Source organism: Nymphalis io, chromosome 28 (assembly GCF_905147045.1).
Source record: "Nymphalis io chromosome 28, ilAglIoxx1.1, whole genome shotgun sequence".
NCBI classification, from domain to species: Eukaryota; Metazoa; Arthropoda; class Insecta; order Lepidoptera; family Nymphalidae; genus Nymphalis; species Nymphalis io.
This window is the reverse complement of record NC_065915.1, coordinates 1773078-1789963: the sequence shown is the minus strand read 5'-3', so window position 1 is coordinate 1789963 and position 16886 is coordinate 1773078. Positions and strand designations below refer to the sequence as shown.

The window sequence follows — 16886 nt, the reverse complement described above, 5'->3', positions numbered from 1 at the left end:
GCTATCACGTGCAAATTTTGACAAAAATATAACGATGTAGGACATACTTGATATGTTTCTGCAAAGCGGTAACGTTGTGCAAATTGTGACCGCACTGGCCGCAAATCGTTGTCTGAATGTTATCTGTGTAAAGTGATAAAAAAATAACATAATCTTTACTAATAAATGGAAACTGTAACTGAAAAAAAAAACTAATGATTTACATAAAACTTATATTTTTTTTTTTTTTTTTATAGAATAGGAAGGCGGACGAGCATATGGGCCACCTGATGGTAAGTGGTCACCAACGCTCTTAGACATTAGCATTGTAAGAAATGTCAACCATCGCTTACATATCCAATGCGCCACCAACCTTGGGAACTAAGATTTTATGTCCCTTGTGCCTGTAATTACACTGGCTCACTCACCCTTCAAACCGGAACACAACAATATCAAGTATTGCTGTTTTGCGGTAGAATATCTGATGAGTGGGTGGTACCTACCCAGACGAGCTTGCACAAAGCGCTACCACCAGTAAATATATATATAAATAAATATAAAATAAATATAAATATATATATAAATATAAAAAGATGGAATGCGTTTCGAGAACATTTTAGTATATGATAATATTATATAACACAGATGAGTTTAGTAGTTTCATTCGCTTTAAATTAAGATTATTGGCATTACATAAATATATTATTTTTTTTGTATATAATTCATTTTGCTGAAACTAAAGTCAGACTGAGAGAACGTGCCAAGTGAAATTCTACCATCCATCAATTCCCATTGGAGTAAGTCAGTGGAATAAGGTCTCTCCTCAAGAGATATATCAGATGGGTATCGGAATTGAGGTGTTAGTTTGTCATTGAATATCTATAATATTATGGCGATTATACAAGTTTATGGGATGCAGTGCCATCTAGCAGCGAGTTACAACAGTCAGACAGAGATTTCTTCTTGAGAACTTTCTTCTCCAAGAAATATACCAGCCATTTTTATACATTACAAGTTCCTGCCCGCGTCTTCATCCGTAAGTCTCGGTTTAGGAGTAATAGGTACCCTATGTTCTTTTCATTAACTCTTACGAGTACAAAAAATTTCATCATGATTAGTTGAGTAGTTGAAGCGAACATATAAACTCATCTTCCCATTTATAATAAGGATACATACCTTCATTGTCAATAAGCTGTGAATCGTCACAATGCTCCTTCTTCCTATGCTTATAAAGGTCAGTTTTGTTTGGCAATACTGCGTCACAATCGCGACACGGAATCCTTCACCAAATGAAAAAAAATACTTTAATATGAATTAATTCCGCCATATATTTACGAAGAAGTCATAAAGAGGAATCACAAGGCACCGGTCTAGGGGCCCATCACCCAGCCAAAAATAATATAACTATTTTTTCCCCTTTTCTGTAATATAACTTAAATGTCAACGTGCCTACGGACTTTGGATCTCTAAAAACAGCCATATTAATTTTAAATACTTCTAATTTCTAATACAGTACCTGTAATTTTCTCTTATTATTTTCGTGAATCCTCCGTTGTCATCTTGTCCGGTTTTCCCGTGAATTTTCTTTCTATGGTACGTCATACTCCAACTTGAATAAGAACACAACACATGTAGTTGATGACGTCCACATCACAAAAGGTCACGGCTACCACTCACTAATGAGACTAATAAGGTAGGCGGATTGGCAATTGAGCCACAATGGTAAGTTACCTCCACTTAAAGACTTTGGCACTTTGAGGACTACTTACCACGCACGAATGCGCCACCAACCTTGGTAACTAAACGGTTAAGGGTATTACGATTGAAATTTACACTGACTCAATTATCACACAAAAATACTAACTAGTAGGGATTTTTTTTTATAGAATAGGAAGGCGGACGAGCATATGGGCCACCTGATGGTAAGTGGTCACCAACGCTCTTAGACATCGGCATTGTAAGAAATGTCAACCATCGCTTACATATCCAATGCGCCACCCACCTTGGGAACTAAGATTTTATGTCCCTTGTGCCTGTAATTACACTGGCTCACTCACCCTTCAAACCGGAACACAACAATAACAAGTACTGCTGTTTTGCGGTAGAATATCTGATGAGTGGGTGGTACCTACCCAGACGAGCTTGCACAAAGCCCTACCACCAGATAGCTGCCTTCGAGGATTATAAGAGTATGAGAACAGAGAGTGCCCTTATATTCGAGCACACATTTGTAAGCTATATGTCCTTCGCAGTTGGCAAGTCTACATTGGGAATGACTATCTTCGCTGACATAAGTAAGGACATCAACACATAGTAAGTTAAGAGTTATAATCTCTTTCAGAATCAGCCCCTCCCCTCCCCCATATGCTTAGAAAGGAAAGTATGCAAAAAAAAATCCAGCAGGTAACAATCATCATTAAATTGCAATGGTATGTGACACCAATTATTAAAAAACCTATTTGTACATTTGCCAAAAAAAAAAACATTTAACGTTAAAAGTTATCAAAATCAAAATACTTTATTCAACATTGAAGCATTACACTTAATACACTTATGGATAGTCAAACAAGAAACTACAACCGGTTCGGAAAAGAAACACACAGCCCTGGGGAGAACCGACGAAAGAAATTAAGCGGGTAAATAAAGCGGGTAGTTTGACAATGGTACCTGTTAGGAAACGTCATTTCACACTGATTACATTTGAAAATATAATTTTCGTTCGCATGTTTCATACGACGATGCACTTGGAGGTACGTCCAGTGAAGGTACGAGCGACCGCAGTCCTTGAATATGGAATAATTCGTGTAATTGGTGTTGGTTAACAATAATAAAAACAATTAAATATATAATATATTATGCCAAGATAGCCTAGTGGTTAGAACGCGTGAATCTTAACCGATGATCGTGGGTGCAAACCCGGACAAGCACCGCTGAATTTTTATGTGTTTAATTTGTGTTTATAATCTCGTGCTCGACGGTTAGGGAAATCATCGTGAGGAAACCTGTATGTGTCTAATTTCACTGAAATTCTGCCACGTGTATTTAACCCGCATTGGAGCAGCGTGGTGGAATAAGCACCAAACCTTCTCTAAAAAGGAGAGGAGGCCTTAGCCCAGCAATGAGACATTCATAGGCTGTTACTTTATATAATATATAATCATATATATAATCACTAGTTTCCCGATGTCCTTTTTTGTACCCCTGAAAATGTGTTTGCGAAAACTTATAACGTATTTAAAGGATTAGAGGCTCTGGGACAAAAAAGAAGTAGAACACTGAATATTATTTGAATATGACGACAAATCATATAATAGGTAGGCGGAAGAGAAAACGGGCCACCTGATGGTAAGTGGTCACCACCGCTAATAGACATTGGCATTGAAAGAAATGTCAACCATCGCTTATGTAGTATATTATAATTAATAAATATCACAAAGTAACTACAATACAGCATATATCGCCAATGCGCCACCAACCTTTAACTAAGATGTTATGTCCCTTGTGTCTGTAATTACACTGGCTCGCTCACCCTTTAAACCGGAACACAAACCTACCAAATACTGCTGTTTAGCAGTAGAATATCTGATGAGTGGGTTATACCTACCCAGACGAGCTTGAAGCCCTACCACCAGTAGTGGGTGGTATATCACTTAACTTATATGAAACGTTACAATAGCAAATAGCAACATAGAAAAGGATAAATAAAAATAATCTGTTCCGAGCCAAGTGTTCTACCCATTTGGCTAAATCGGTTATTATAGCTCACCTCACATAAAAAGTGTTTCACAACGGGAAAACCACCGTAGCCGAGAATCCCAGCGGTGGCAGGTCCAGCGGTACCTTCATTACGACCTTCAGCTGTGCTGCGCTTGTAAAAACCGTGGGTCGTTTTGTGTGTCGTACACCTATTTATAATACGTACGTTAATAACGAATTTCTTCGACGAAATCAGCTGTTTTGTCTTATAGATAGTATTAAAGCTCCAGCTGCTGTCATGGATTGAAAAGCCAGTTCGAAGCCGTAGTTCGATCGGAATAGAATCGAAAAGGTATCGTAACCGTTCTAAAGTACATTGTTAATATATGTTTTTGTTTATTCAATTATTTATATATATGTCACTGAATTAACTGACATAGGCCTTACTCACATTTAGCCTTGTAGCGGATTGACAATACTATTCTCAAGAATAGTCTGATAAAAGACCATTTATTTCATTTTAAAGATTTTACATATTACTATAAATACAATCTTATAGGACAAATTTATAACTAAAGCATAATAACTACCAAAACATTACACAGAAAAAAAAATATTTTTGTTTATTTAATTTCCATAAGTTTGATTGTTATTTTCGTTATTTATTTCTTTCCTTTATTAATTTGAGTGTAATTATCTAATTGATTTTATAAATGTAATGTTTATTCAATTATATTGTTAAAAATGCCTGTAATGTTACACTGTACAAGCCTTCTATTATCGTTTTTTTGTTGTAAAAAAGCCGAGATGGCCCAGTGGTTCGAACGCGTGAATCTTAACCGATGATCGTGGGTTCAAACCCGGGCAAGCACCACTGAATTTTCATGAGCTTAATTTGAGTTTATAATTCATCTCGTGCTTGACGGTGAAGGAAAGCATCGTGAGGAAACCTGCATGTGTCTAATTTCATTGAAATACTGCCACATGTGTATTCTACCAACCCGCATTGGAGCAGCGTGGTGGAATAAGCTCCAAACCTTCTCCTCAAAAGGGAGAGGAGGCCTTAGCCCAGCAGTGGGACATTAACAGGCTGTTACTGTACTATACTACTGTATACTGTTGCTAATTTTATGAATATGGCGATAGTTTTTCTAATGTCAATAAATAAAACATTCTTACCTAGAATATGTAGCGAAAGATACTTTACAGATGTGACACGTAAAGGGATTTTTAATTCCTTTATGTATTATTCTATGGCTGTTAAGAGCATTCTCCATGTAGAATACGCTGAAAATAACAAATCATTACGATATATACATAAATATATCCATATATATAAAGAAAAATATTCTCAGAGAGATTACAATACACAAGAATAACTTAATTCTCTCTTTTTTTAGAGTATAGGTAGGCGGACGAGCATATAGGCCACCTGATGGTATGTGGTCACCAACGCCCATAACATTGGCATTGTAAGAAATGTTTACGCTTTGGGAACTAAGATGTTGTTGTTATAACACTGGCTCACTCACCCTTCAAACCGGAACATAACAATACTAAATATTTCTGTTTGGTAGATCACCTAATGAGTGGGTGGTACCTACCCTTCCACCAAGTAAATCCATCCGGGATTTGCCATCCATTAGATTATGACAGGTAATTTGTGGAATTGTCATTTTAGCTGTCATATAATATACTCGTATTCGCTCATACCAAATCACAAGCTTGATTCATACCTTTTTTTATCAAAATCGGTTAAGCGGTTTAGCCGTGAAAGCGCAACAGACATAGACATTCGCATTTATAATATTAGTATATATATCAGTATCAGTAACAGCATTTGTATGTCCCACTGCTGGGCTAAGACCTCCTCTCCCTTTTTGAGAAGAAGGTTGTGGAGCTTTTTCCAGCACGCTGCTCCAATGCGGGTTGGCTGAATACACATGTGGCAGAATTTCAGTGAAATTAGATACATGCAGGTTTCCTGACGATGTTTTCCTTCACCGTAAAGCACGAGATGAATTATAATTACAAATTAAGCACATGAAAATTCAGTGGTGCTTGCCCGGGTTTGAACCCACGATCATCGGTTAAAATTCACGCGCTCTTATCATTGGGCCGTCTCGGCTTCTATAGTTTTAGTATATATATATATATATATATATATAATGTATAATATATTTACTAACTCTTCACAATATTCGCATCTAAACGCCTTTTCAATATTGACAACGCGTATAATATTTCTCGCTGCGTCGTCTAAGCCTGCCAATAGAGCTTCGCTTTGTTCATTTTTCACTTCACGCTCGATTCCTTTCGTGAGACGCGGATATTCTACAGCACCGTTTTATTTCGTCAATTCAATTATCAATAAATAATTAATTACATTATTCAAGTAACGATTCGTTTGGTACCATTGACTATAATAATATCCTGGGACATTATTCACACACGGCCGTCTGATCCCAAGCTAAGCAGAGCTTGCACTACGGAAAACAAGCAACTGATATACTACATATACTACTTTTCTTTTGTAAATATATACTTATATAGATAATTACACCCAGACTCAGGACAAACAGACATGTTCATGCACACAAATATCTGTCCTGGGTGAACCGAACCCACAACATCCGGGGTGAAAGGCAAGTATCTACCAATCACGCCAACCGGCTCAATTAATTTGTTTATTCTTTTGACTCTATCATTTGGTGGTTAACTTTAGTTGAAACTGTTGTGCGATTTTGTAAGAACACTTCATTTTTTTCTTCATTTCTTAGAACAATTCATTTTCGTCTGGGTGTAATTATCTATATAAGTATGTATTTACAAAAAGAAAAATAGTATATGTAGTATATCAGTTGTCTGGTTTCCATAACACAAGCTCTGTACAAGCTTAATTTGGGATCAGATGGCCGTGTGTGAAAAATGTCCCAGGATATTATTATTATTATTATAATTAATTCATCAAAATCAGTCCAGCCGCTTAGAATAAGAATTACGAACATACGCACACCGGAATTTGATATATAGATAGATTTTTTTTTTTTAAATCATTTAGAAGATTCTTCAATCCGTAAGCAAAACGAATCGTTTCTTGAATATAATATCCACCTAATATTATATATATCCACCTATTATATATATATTTAATTTGTACATAAATTTGATAATTATTTTATTTAAAGAAATTTATAAACGTCCCTATATATTTAAAAAATACTTTTTAAGTAAATGTAAAACATGCGTTCCATGTATTACTGTTGGAGATACAAATAAATAACTGAAGACACACACGCTAAAACTTGCTTTTGAATTTGATTCTTTATTATTTATACGTTTATTTTTACTTGTAATCAACAGCGTTTCAGCTGGTTGTTCAGTTATTACTCATTACTAAAGTAAGGCCACATAGCCATATTATCTTTCCCATAAAGATGAGATGAAAATGTGCTGATTTATCTACTAAATAATATTATCTGTTTCGCTAAAAGTTAAACAATATTAACGAAACATCCCGTAATAGTAAAGTAACATCCCGTTAGCGTCCCATTCCTGGGCAATGTCATCATATTTTCGAAATTATTGGAACTAATTCCATCACGCTGCTCCACTGCGGTTAGATAGATACTCATGTGGCATAATTTTACCTGACATATGCCTGTATCCTCAAAAATATACTGATGATATGGTGATAGTAGTGGTGGTGGTAGTGGTAGATGTATATTGGTGGTAGTAGTATATCGTAGTGATGATAATAATCATGGTGATCAATGCCTTGGCAGTTCATATAGGTAGTACATAAGTACCTTTATATTTACATACCATTAACTCGGACGGCGTGTCTGACGATGCCACTCGTTGGTGACAGCTGTTCCGTGGCTTCCGTTTCCTCTTTCAGTTCCTTAGTAAACTCGTCTATACACTCCGTTGCCTTATTTGCATGCTCCTTAAAATTCCATTGTGTATTATCGAGTCGATATTTAAGAATACATATTTTTAAAAGCGAACAGTTTTAAACAGCACACCTGTGCGTCGTTTTCGTCCCTGAACGCTCTGCAGCACATCGCGCAGGTCAACACAAGCGCTGGAGACAGTTCCTCCTCGTGAGCCCGTAAGTGCATCCGGAGACGAGACCGCCGGGTCAGTTGTTTGAAGCATATGTGACATTGGAACGGTTTTATCTGTGAACGAGTTCAAATATGATCAGCGCAAATTTTACCAGGTGGTAGGGCTTTGTGCAAGTCCGCCTGGGTAGGTACCAAGCACTAGTCAGATATTCTACCGCTTAACAGCAGTACATAGTATTGTTGCGTTCCGGTTTGAAGAGTGAGCCAGTGTAACTCCAGGCACAGGGACATAACATCTTCGTTCTCAAGGTTGGTGGCGCATTGGCGATGTAAGTGTTGTAAATTAAAACACCACCTCTTCGACAACTAACTTCATTTCTTTAACACCAGCCAGGTACAGACTCAACTACAACATCTTCCCTTTTTTTCAAGTAAATTAAAATGATTGTTAAATAAAACAAAAACTTAAGTACTAAAATAATAAATATAACTAATTTTATTATTATTATTTTTTTATTAAGTACTACATCAGCAGTTACCACACTTTTACATGCAATAATAAAACAAACACATTCAACTTAAATAAAATGTGCGACTTTTAAAGACGGCCACAACATGCATATTAAGGTACAGTATAAACAGATTATAACATAAGCTATATTTTTTATAATACTAAATTACTAAAAATTATTACCACATTTCTATAGAAAAATAAATAATAAAATAATTTAAATAAAAAACAATAAATAGTAATTAATTAAAAATTTCAAAATTTAAGTTGAATAATAAAAATAACTTTGAATACATTTTTTCATTAATTTCTTAAACTAACATGCTTGCAACATATGTTTTTTATGTAATTAGAATTCTAATAATAACTCCAGAATTATTTTTTTGTATTTATTAATGGAGTCCTCAAATATGTCAAGTGACATTGAATATTAATTATTATACGTTTTACTTAATCTTAGAAGAGTTGCATTTTGTCCTAGTTTAGTTTTAGATGGTCTAATGTAAAATACACTTATTGGATAACGTGGACATACTTTCCTAGGCACATTCAACTTTACTCCCCTGAGAATTTGAGGGCTTTCAATTTTATATCTGACTATTTATACACGAACAAAAGATCCAAGAGAATTCTACGATTTGAAAGGCTGTACATATTATAAAATATTTACCTTATTATTATTTAAATGTTGTGACCTATATACGATACTTTACCACAATATTCTAGAATGCTTCAAACGTATACATTGTATCACATTTTTTTTGTTGATGCGTGTTTAAATATTTTGGCATTTCTTATTAAGAAACCCAAATTTCATGAAACTTTTGCAGTGATGCTATCTAAATGCGGCAAAAAAGTTAGCTTTGAATCTAAAATGATGCCCAGATCCCGAATTTGTGTAACTTCTTAAAATGCATCCCTGAGTGCAATAATCTGATGGGATGTTTTTTATATTGCGGGTGAACTTTATATGAAAACATTTTTCGGGATTCATTATCATTTTGTTCATTTCACACCACTTATGTAAAGCGTTTAAATCTTCTTGAAGTTTTACATAGTCTAAATTACTTTTAATTGGTTTAATAAGTTTCAAATCATCTGCAAAAAGGAAAACTTCACTATGCTTGATTGTATTGGTTACATCCCTTATGAAAACATTGAAAAGCCATGGACCCAGATGTGACCCTTGTGGAACCCCAGAACTGACTTGGTAAGAGACAGATCGAAAACCACTTACAACAACGTATTGTGTACTATCGTTTAAATACAATTTAAGCCAATCGAGTAAAGATCCAACTATTCCATAACTGGATAGTTTTTTTAATAGTGTATCATGACTTACTCTATCGAAGGCTTTCGAGAAGTCTGTGTAGATAGCATCGACTTGTATTTGATCGTAAATTAACATAATAATACGGTCTAAATGTGCCACCAGATTAGTGTTTGTCGATCTGCCTTTTACAAAACCGTGTTGATTATTGTTTTGGTGTTGCTTAAAATAAAAAGTAAGGTGCGGAAGAACCGAAGCTTCGAAAGTTTTGGCAATAACTGGTAAAATAGATATTGGCCTATAGTTTTTAATTTTATCTATATCACCGGATTAGTGGATTGGGACAACCTTTGCAACTTTCCATTGGAAATGTTCCTGTTTGCAGACTCTTGTTAAATATCAACCATAACGGAGGGCTTAATTGATTAGCACATCTCTTCAGGAATATAGGTGGGATGTCATCTGAGCCTGTGCTTTTGTTTACTTTAAGACTATTTAAATGATGTTTTATTAAATTTTTTGTAATATGCAAATGATTCAGAAGAGATGTGCCCATCAAGTCATTCTCTCGCTCTTCTATGGTGGTTTGTGAAAGTGGGTTGTATACTGCTGAAAAATGCGACACAAACACGTTACAAATTTTGATTTCACCCTCTACATTTTTACCCTGCATGTACATATTATTAGGATGACTATTATGTTTTTTATTTTTTAAGAAAATCCAAAAGTATTTCGGATTCCTGCCTATACAATCTTCAATATTTTTAATGTAATTATTGTAGCATTCCTTTGATTGCACCCTACAACGTTAACTTAATATTTGCAACGATATTTCATCTAACGGATTGCCATATAATTTGAATTTTTTTAGTAGCTTGTTTTTCTTTTAAAATCTTGATAAGGCATCTTGTAAATCACGGTGGGTGCTTGTTTCCCTTGGATTTACATTTAGGTATATATTTATCTATTATTTCATATAGTCTCCGGTAAAAGATATCGACCATTACGTTAACTGTACTGCAATTTTTGAATTCAGGTAGCCAGTTAATTTCACCCAGTGCACTGTTTATCTTATCATAATCTGCCTTGAAAAAATTCATTCTTATTTGTCCTGTGTTATTATAAATTCCTTTGGATGACGTGTTATAATGAATAAATATCTCTAGCGGTGGATGAAATTGATCGGCTGGTACTCAAAACTAAATCTAGTATACTATGATAGTATGCAGTTGCTAACGTTGTTGTGTCGAGTGAAATTGTTTAGATATACATAATTTACAAATTCCTTCGCTACATTAACGTTATTTTTATTAATGTAGGTGACATCCGTTTCGTTTGGAGACCATTTAATGCAGCTTAGATTAAAATCACCGACGACAGCAATATTTTTAATGATTTCGGAGATCTTGTTGTAGTTTTCTATGTAATGAGTAAGAAAGTCAATTTTTACAGGAGGAGGAAGGTAAATCGCACATAAATTAATTCCATAGCATCTACTATTCGCTGGTTGAACTCTTACCCATAATTCCTCACATTTACTATTATTATTATTTACAAAAACATATGAAATGTTTTTAGTCTGTACGAGTTAAATTTTTTCAACACTGCCACTAATATATCACCTCCTTTTTATTTTTATGAAAGGTTGAATTTTCTCTATCTTTTCCGTAGACAATACACCGGTTATCAAACAGTTCAGATTCGTTAATTTGGTTATTTAGCCAAGTTTCTGTGAGTATTATAACATCATGGTTACAGCTCAGAAGGTTACATAGAAACTCGTGTGTTTTAGTACGAAGCCCTCGCACGGTTTGGTAATATATAGATAACGGAAAGAATATTTTTTTTTTTATAGAATAGTACTTACTAATATACTTCCTATTCTATAAAAAAAAAGCACACAAACACACATTTATTAACTTTTGTATTTTATACTGTGAGAATATTACGGAGCTTTTTATTCTGTGTCGCACCGTACCGACGTTGTCGACAAACCTTTTATCACAAAATGCAGGTACGACGTGTCAAGCAAAAACAAACTATTTTTTTTTTTGTTTCCCATTATATGCGAATCTTCTTCAAGTGCTTTGTCATAACAGGGCATCGATCGAAAATAAACAAAATAATCGCAACACGACTAAATAATAACATTTTATATGTATCATTATAATTTGCATTACAGTACTTCAGCCACGACGTATTTTATATAAGTATAACCAAAAAGACTCAACTACAATATGATACTATATGGGGGGTAATTAGCGTAATTATACTTTATTGTATTAATTATGAGTATCATACAACTTTGGCGACCTTATCGCTACATCCAACCAGCCTCCAGATCTCTTCCAGCCAACCAACGGCGTGAGGAACTACTCATAGAATATGAGGTAGTGTTTTTTTTTACAATTTATAGGCAAGCGTTTGACCTTCTCCTCAAAAAGGGAGAGGAGGCCTTAGCGCAGCTTGGGACATTCACAGGCTGTTACGGGGTTTGATCGTCGATTTGCGTGATCTTAAGCATCGACACGGTCTAGGATGTAGCCTGCCCAGAAGGAACCAGTTTACTCTGGATTTGAAGACACCAATGTCGTACCTATCAGGAAATACGGAGTTGTTTCATGTAATAATAATAAATAATATAACATAAATCTACAATAAAAACAAACTAATAAATATTTCAATATAAACATATAATATAAGTACAATATATATGATAGTAAATAGGCTAACTATAATATTATAAACGCGACAGTTAGTTTGTTCATTTATTTGTTAAGCTTAAATACTGAACTGATCACCATAAATTGTACACGTTATCAGGATACAGAATCCGGACAAAGAATAAATCAAACCTCAAAATCCCTCTCCCATCACACTAAGTAAAGAGGGGCTTATATGAGATGCTTACCTTTAATTTCAGAGATGACCATCTCGATGGATTGGGGGACTACGGGATCGTTTCCAGGGCCATCCCCGTCTCTCTCTATCACCGCTGATGTGATAAGGACCTAGCTACTACTAACCGATTATATCTACCTGTAAATGCGTGACGCCGTGTTCGTCTAACGTCTGTTTGTCGAGAAATCTTTTGCCGCAAGTCACACAGACGTAACGCCTGGTGTCAGTGTGTGTTCGACTGTGTTTCGTCAGAGTTGCCCTGTGGAAAAAAACAGCCATTCAACTTCTTTGATATGAATATTAAATTGTCGTGACCATGATCACTCTAACCCCCTCCCCCGAACCCATCACTGTCACCATCGCCCATAGACATTAGCGCTGTAACAAACATTACCGATTTATTACATCGCCAGTGTGCGTTATGTCTCTTGTACCTTTAGTTACATTGGCTCACTCACCATTCAAATCAGAAGTTAGGGGTTCCTACCAAATGCTACATAATTTAAACGCACAACTTATTTGAGAACGTTCATAGTTATTATTAAAAAAATCCGTTCAGCTGTTTGAAGATCATCAACTCATTTCTAATTGTGTATGGCATGGGAGCAACATTTACTGATTTAAAATTTAGTATCCTATAATCCAATAGCAACCCTGACCTGATGATGGAGCAACGCCTGGAATCAGCATATCCAACTTACTGCAGAGCTATCGTGTTTGGAATGATCTTAATGAATAGGTTATATATATATTTTTAAGTTTTTTTTTCTGGCTCTTTTAAATTTATTAGATACGAAGTTATCTTGCCTTAAAAAGAAAGTCTTTCCACAGCCCTTGACCGGGCACTGCCAACGTTTCTGCTTGTCGTGTTGGAAATGCACGTGGTCGAACAATTCGGTCTCCGTTTCAAACTTGGCGTTCTCGCACTCCGTGCATGCGTACTGACCGTCCGACGTTATTAGATTCGGTGTTTCGTGGAATTGCCTATTCAATATGTATTTATTGAAAATATTAAATTAAGATAATGTATTAACAGAAGAATTTTAATGGATCTTGGTGATAATACGTGAATTTTAACCGAAGACTGCGGGTTCTATATTTTCGTGCTCGGCGGTGAAGAAAAACACCGTAAGATAACTGTCAGGAATATGTCAAAACCATAAAAGTACTAAAAATTGTCATGTCTCATCTTGATATCTTTCATTACATAGTTTTGACAGTTCGCTTCAAGGCTGTATGAACAAGGTCTATGTCATTTCACTCAGTGACAGTTAATACTTTAATGGTGTATGAAAAAAGAATACAGACTAATAAAAAAAAAATACAGAAACCGCCATGTGTCGTATAAAAACCGTTAACAGGCAGTAACTTTAATTTTGTTAATTATTAAATTAATTATAATTTCATGTTTATTTTTATGAAATATGTGGCCCATTAATCTGACCCATTTGTCAGTTCATCTACGGAGTTACAAATGGGCCACCACAGCACAGGCATAGCGATCTACGAAATATATATCATTCTATATATCACCAATGCGCCATCAAGGGAACCAAGATGTTATGGCGCTTTGTGTCTGTAGTTAAGCTGACTCCTTTACCGTTCGAACCGGCAGACAACAGTACTAAATATTCCTATTTTTATATAGTATAGGTAGGCGGAGGAGCATATGGGACACCTGATGGTAAATTCACCAACACCCATAGACGTTTGAAGAAATGTTAACCATCGCTTACACCGCCAATTGATTACAATTGACTGCCTCGTTGGTCTAGTGGCTTGATGTAGGGCCGCAGACCCGGAGGTCCTGGGTTCAATTCCCAGGTCGGGCCAATAAAAAGTTATTGGTTTCTGTCAAAAAATTCTCAGTAGCAGCCCGGAGTATGGAAGTTGGAAGTGTATACACTACCATGCCTCTGAAAGCACGAAAAGCCGTTGGTCCTGCGCCTGAACTCTTTTCGGTCGTGTCGGATTACTGTCCCATCGGATTATGAGAGTTAGGGAATAGAGAGTGCACCTGTGTTTGCGCACACACTTGTGCACTATAATATCTCCTGCGTAGTTGGCTAATCTCTCTTGAGATCGGCCGCTGTGGCCGAAATCGGTCTGGAGGACATTATTATTACATCGCCAATGCGCCAATAATCTTGGGAACAAAGTAGTTATGTCCCATGTGCCTGTAAATACACTCACCCTTCAAACTGGAACACAACAATACCGAGTACTGCTGTCTTGCGGTAGAATATTACGGTTTGAAAGTAGAATATCTGCATTACTTTAAGACCTAATTAAACATGTCAAAAACGAATTAATGCATTATATTATTTACTTATATTAAAAATATCAACAGAATACTTACATGTGAAATTTAAGTCTCACTTTGGATGTAAACGATTCGTTGCAATTGTGACAAGTCATGATCTGCGAGTCCGTTTTTTCGGGACTCTTTTTCTTACGGCCTCGCTGTTATAAATAATATAATAATTTTATTTATTCATAGACATACGATACGTCATTTGACAGTAGCAATGGTCTTGTGGGTAACTTTTAAGGCCGCAGAACCCAAGATTCAAATGTTTTTATCAGCCCGGAGTCTCGAAGTTGGAAGTGTTAACACTCCTGCCTAGAGGCAGGTAAAGTTTTCTTCCGCCTAAGTTATTTCCGATCCTGTTGGATCTCCCATCCCATCGGATTATGCTGTGATCCTTTCGAGATCTGAGAGACCGCTATGGCTGACAACGGGAAGTACATCACTGCCTCGTACACCCTTCTGACAGGTAAATATAACTGTTAAATGGATGGTACCCTACCCACCAATTGTGTAAATACTGTACAAATTAACTAAGGACTATTACCAAAAACTCGAGCCTGATAATGCCTTACTGATAGATTTCGGTCAAGTTGACCGTTAAGGAAGCGATTTTTAAGGTACACTACCCATCTCGTCTACTAATACCGTAGTACTAAAATACACTAAAGACTATTTTGAGTTACTTAAGATTTTTTTTTAATTTTACCACAGTTAAAAGATCGTTGTCACCAGATTCTTCAAGTGAACGAGGTTTTCCTTGAGCTCTCTATATAAAAGATACAAGCATTATATGTACAAGAATTGGTGAAAAATTACCAATATTGCCATTAACCACTTAGCCGCGAAACAGCAATAAAAATTGTATATGTATTTATCGTATATGTAATAGTATATATAAAAAACGAAGTATATAAAAACATTGCCGTGTTTCGTTTCAGTGGTTGCGTGTCACCAATATTTTTTTTTATTTCTTACAACCATCACTACAGGACAATTTCTCATTCTAATGCGATCGATCAGACTATACTACACATAATAAAATGAGATATACAATGTTGTTATTCTAAATTCTTTCATAAAACAATTATCATGAGCATTAGTAAGCTAACGAGCAAATTAGTTTTATTCGGTATTAACCGGTTCTAGTATGTATCACCGTCTCCAACGATAAATGTTTAAGTCGGGCACACGGGCTCAAGAGATTTAACATCTTAGTTCCCTCCATTTAGTGGCGCATTTGGAAATTGTTTATTTCCTACTTAATGTATTTGAGTGAGGGAAAAGTGCATCTGTGTTTGCGCACACGCTTGAGGATCTAACACGTGACCATTAACACAAAAAAAAAAATCTTATTTATTTACTTACCTTTAAAAAATCCTCCTCGGACGGCACGTAGACAACAGAATCATTTAAGATCGACTTCTGCTTCCTTTTTCTACATTTATGAGTTGTTAGTGAGTCGGCCGATGGAAATATTTGACTAAAATGTTTTAGAAAGGAACAAGTTATGTTATTTTGGATACACTATACAGCACGCATGCTATGTATGTATACCAATTGCCATGGTTTAACTGCATAGAAGTTGATATGCTGTACTGAAATCTAGTAACGAGTTACATATGTAGTTAGGTATAAAAATATTCTCCATGAAAAAAAAAATTGGGCAACATTTATGATTGGTCCATTGGCTTAGCCAGTTAAAGCAAAACAGTTACCTTCGCATTTATCTCATAATATGAGTATATATTAATGTTTGGAGCTAGAATAACTAAACAAAACTATTCTTAATTAAGTATGCTCACACTCTCTTTAATATGATATGGGTTTCCTGATCTGACGATTCTCTTGAAAATCTCATACTGATGACATAAGCGTATCAGTATAACATAAACTTTGTGTCATATTGTTTTAATTGAAATTGTGTTAATATTTTTTTATGATAACCCGTTTCGATGATGATGTCCTCCAGGCGGAATTCACACAATATATGTACACAAGTATGTGTGATTGCACACATTTGCATTGCATCATCCATTAACTTCACCCACACTATCATAATCCGGACAGAAATATGACCGGAGAAAGTTCAGTTGCACAAATCGCTTTGAAAATATTAATTGCTAACATCGAAACCTCATGCTGTGTCTG

General features: G+C 35.5%; 1 protein-coding gene across 1 annotated transcript in view; it reads right to left on the bottom strand.

Moving 5' to 3' along the window:
• The window catches only part of LOC126779009 (zinc finger protein 91-like), a 32763-nt gene that overhangs the window by 6790 nt on the left and 9087 nt on the right, over positions 1-16886 (bottom strand). The window contains exons 10-23 of the mRNA XM_050502760.1: positions 16104-16218; positions 15445-15504; positions 14787-14890; positions 13235-13411; positions 12566-12686; positions 7704-7859; positions 7501-7624; positions 5865-6009; positions 4855-4962; positions 3746-3884; positions 2647-2762; positions 1496-1588; positions 1156-1259; positions 48-123 (exon numbers count right to left, since the gene is read on the bottom strand). Coding sequence (XP_050358717.1) covers positions 48-123; positions 1156-1259; positions 1496-1588; positions 2647-2762; positions 3746-3884; positions 4855-4962; positions 5865-6009; positions 7501-7624; positions 7704-7859; positions 12566-12686; positions 13235-13411; positions 14787-14890; positions 15445-15504; positions 16104-16218 — 1638 coding nt within the window. The remainder of the gene's footprint in view (positions 1-47; positions 124-1155; positions 1260-1495; positions 1589-2646; positions 2763-3745; positions 3885-4854; positions 4963-5864; positions 6010-7500; positions 7625-7703; positions 7860-12565; positions 12687-13234; positions 13412-14786; positions 14891-15444; positions 15505-16103; positions 16219-16886) is intronic.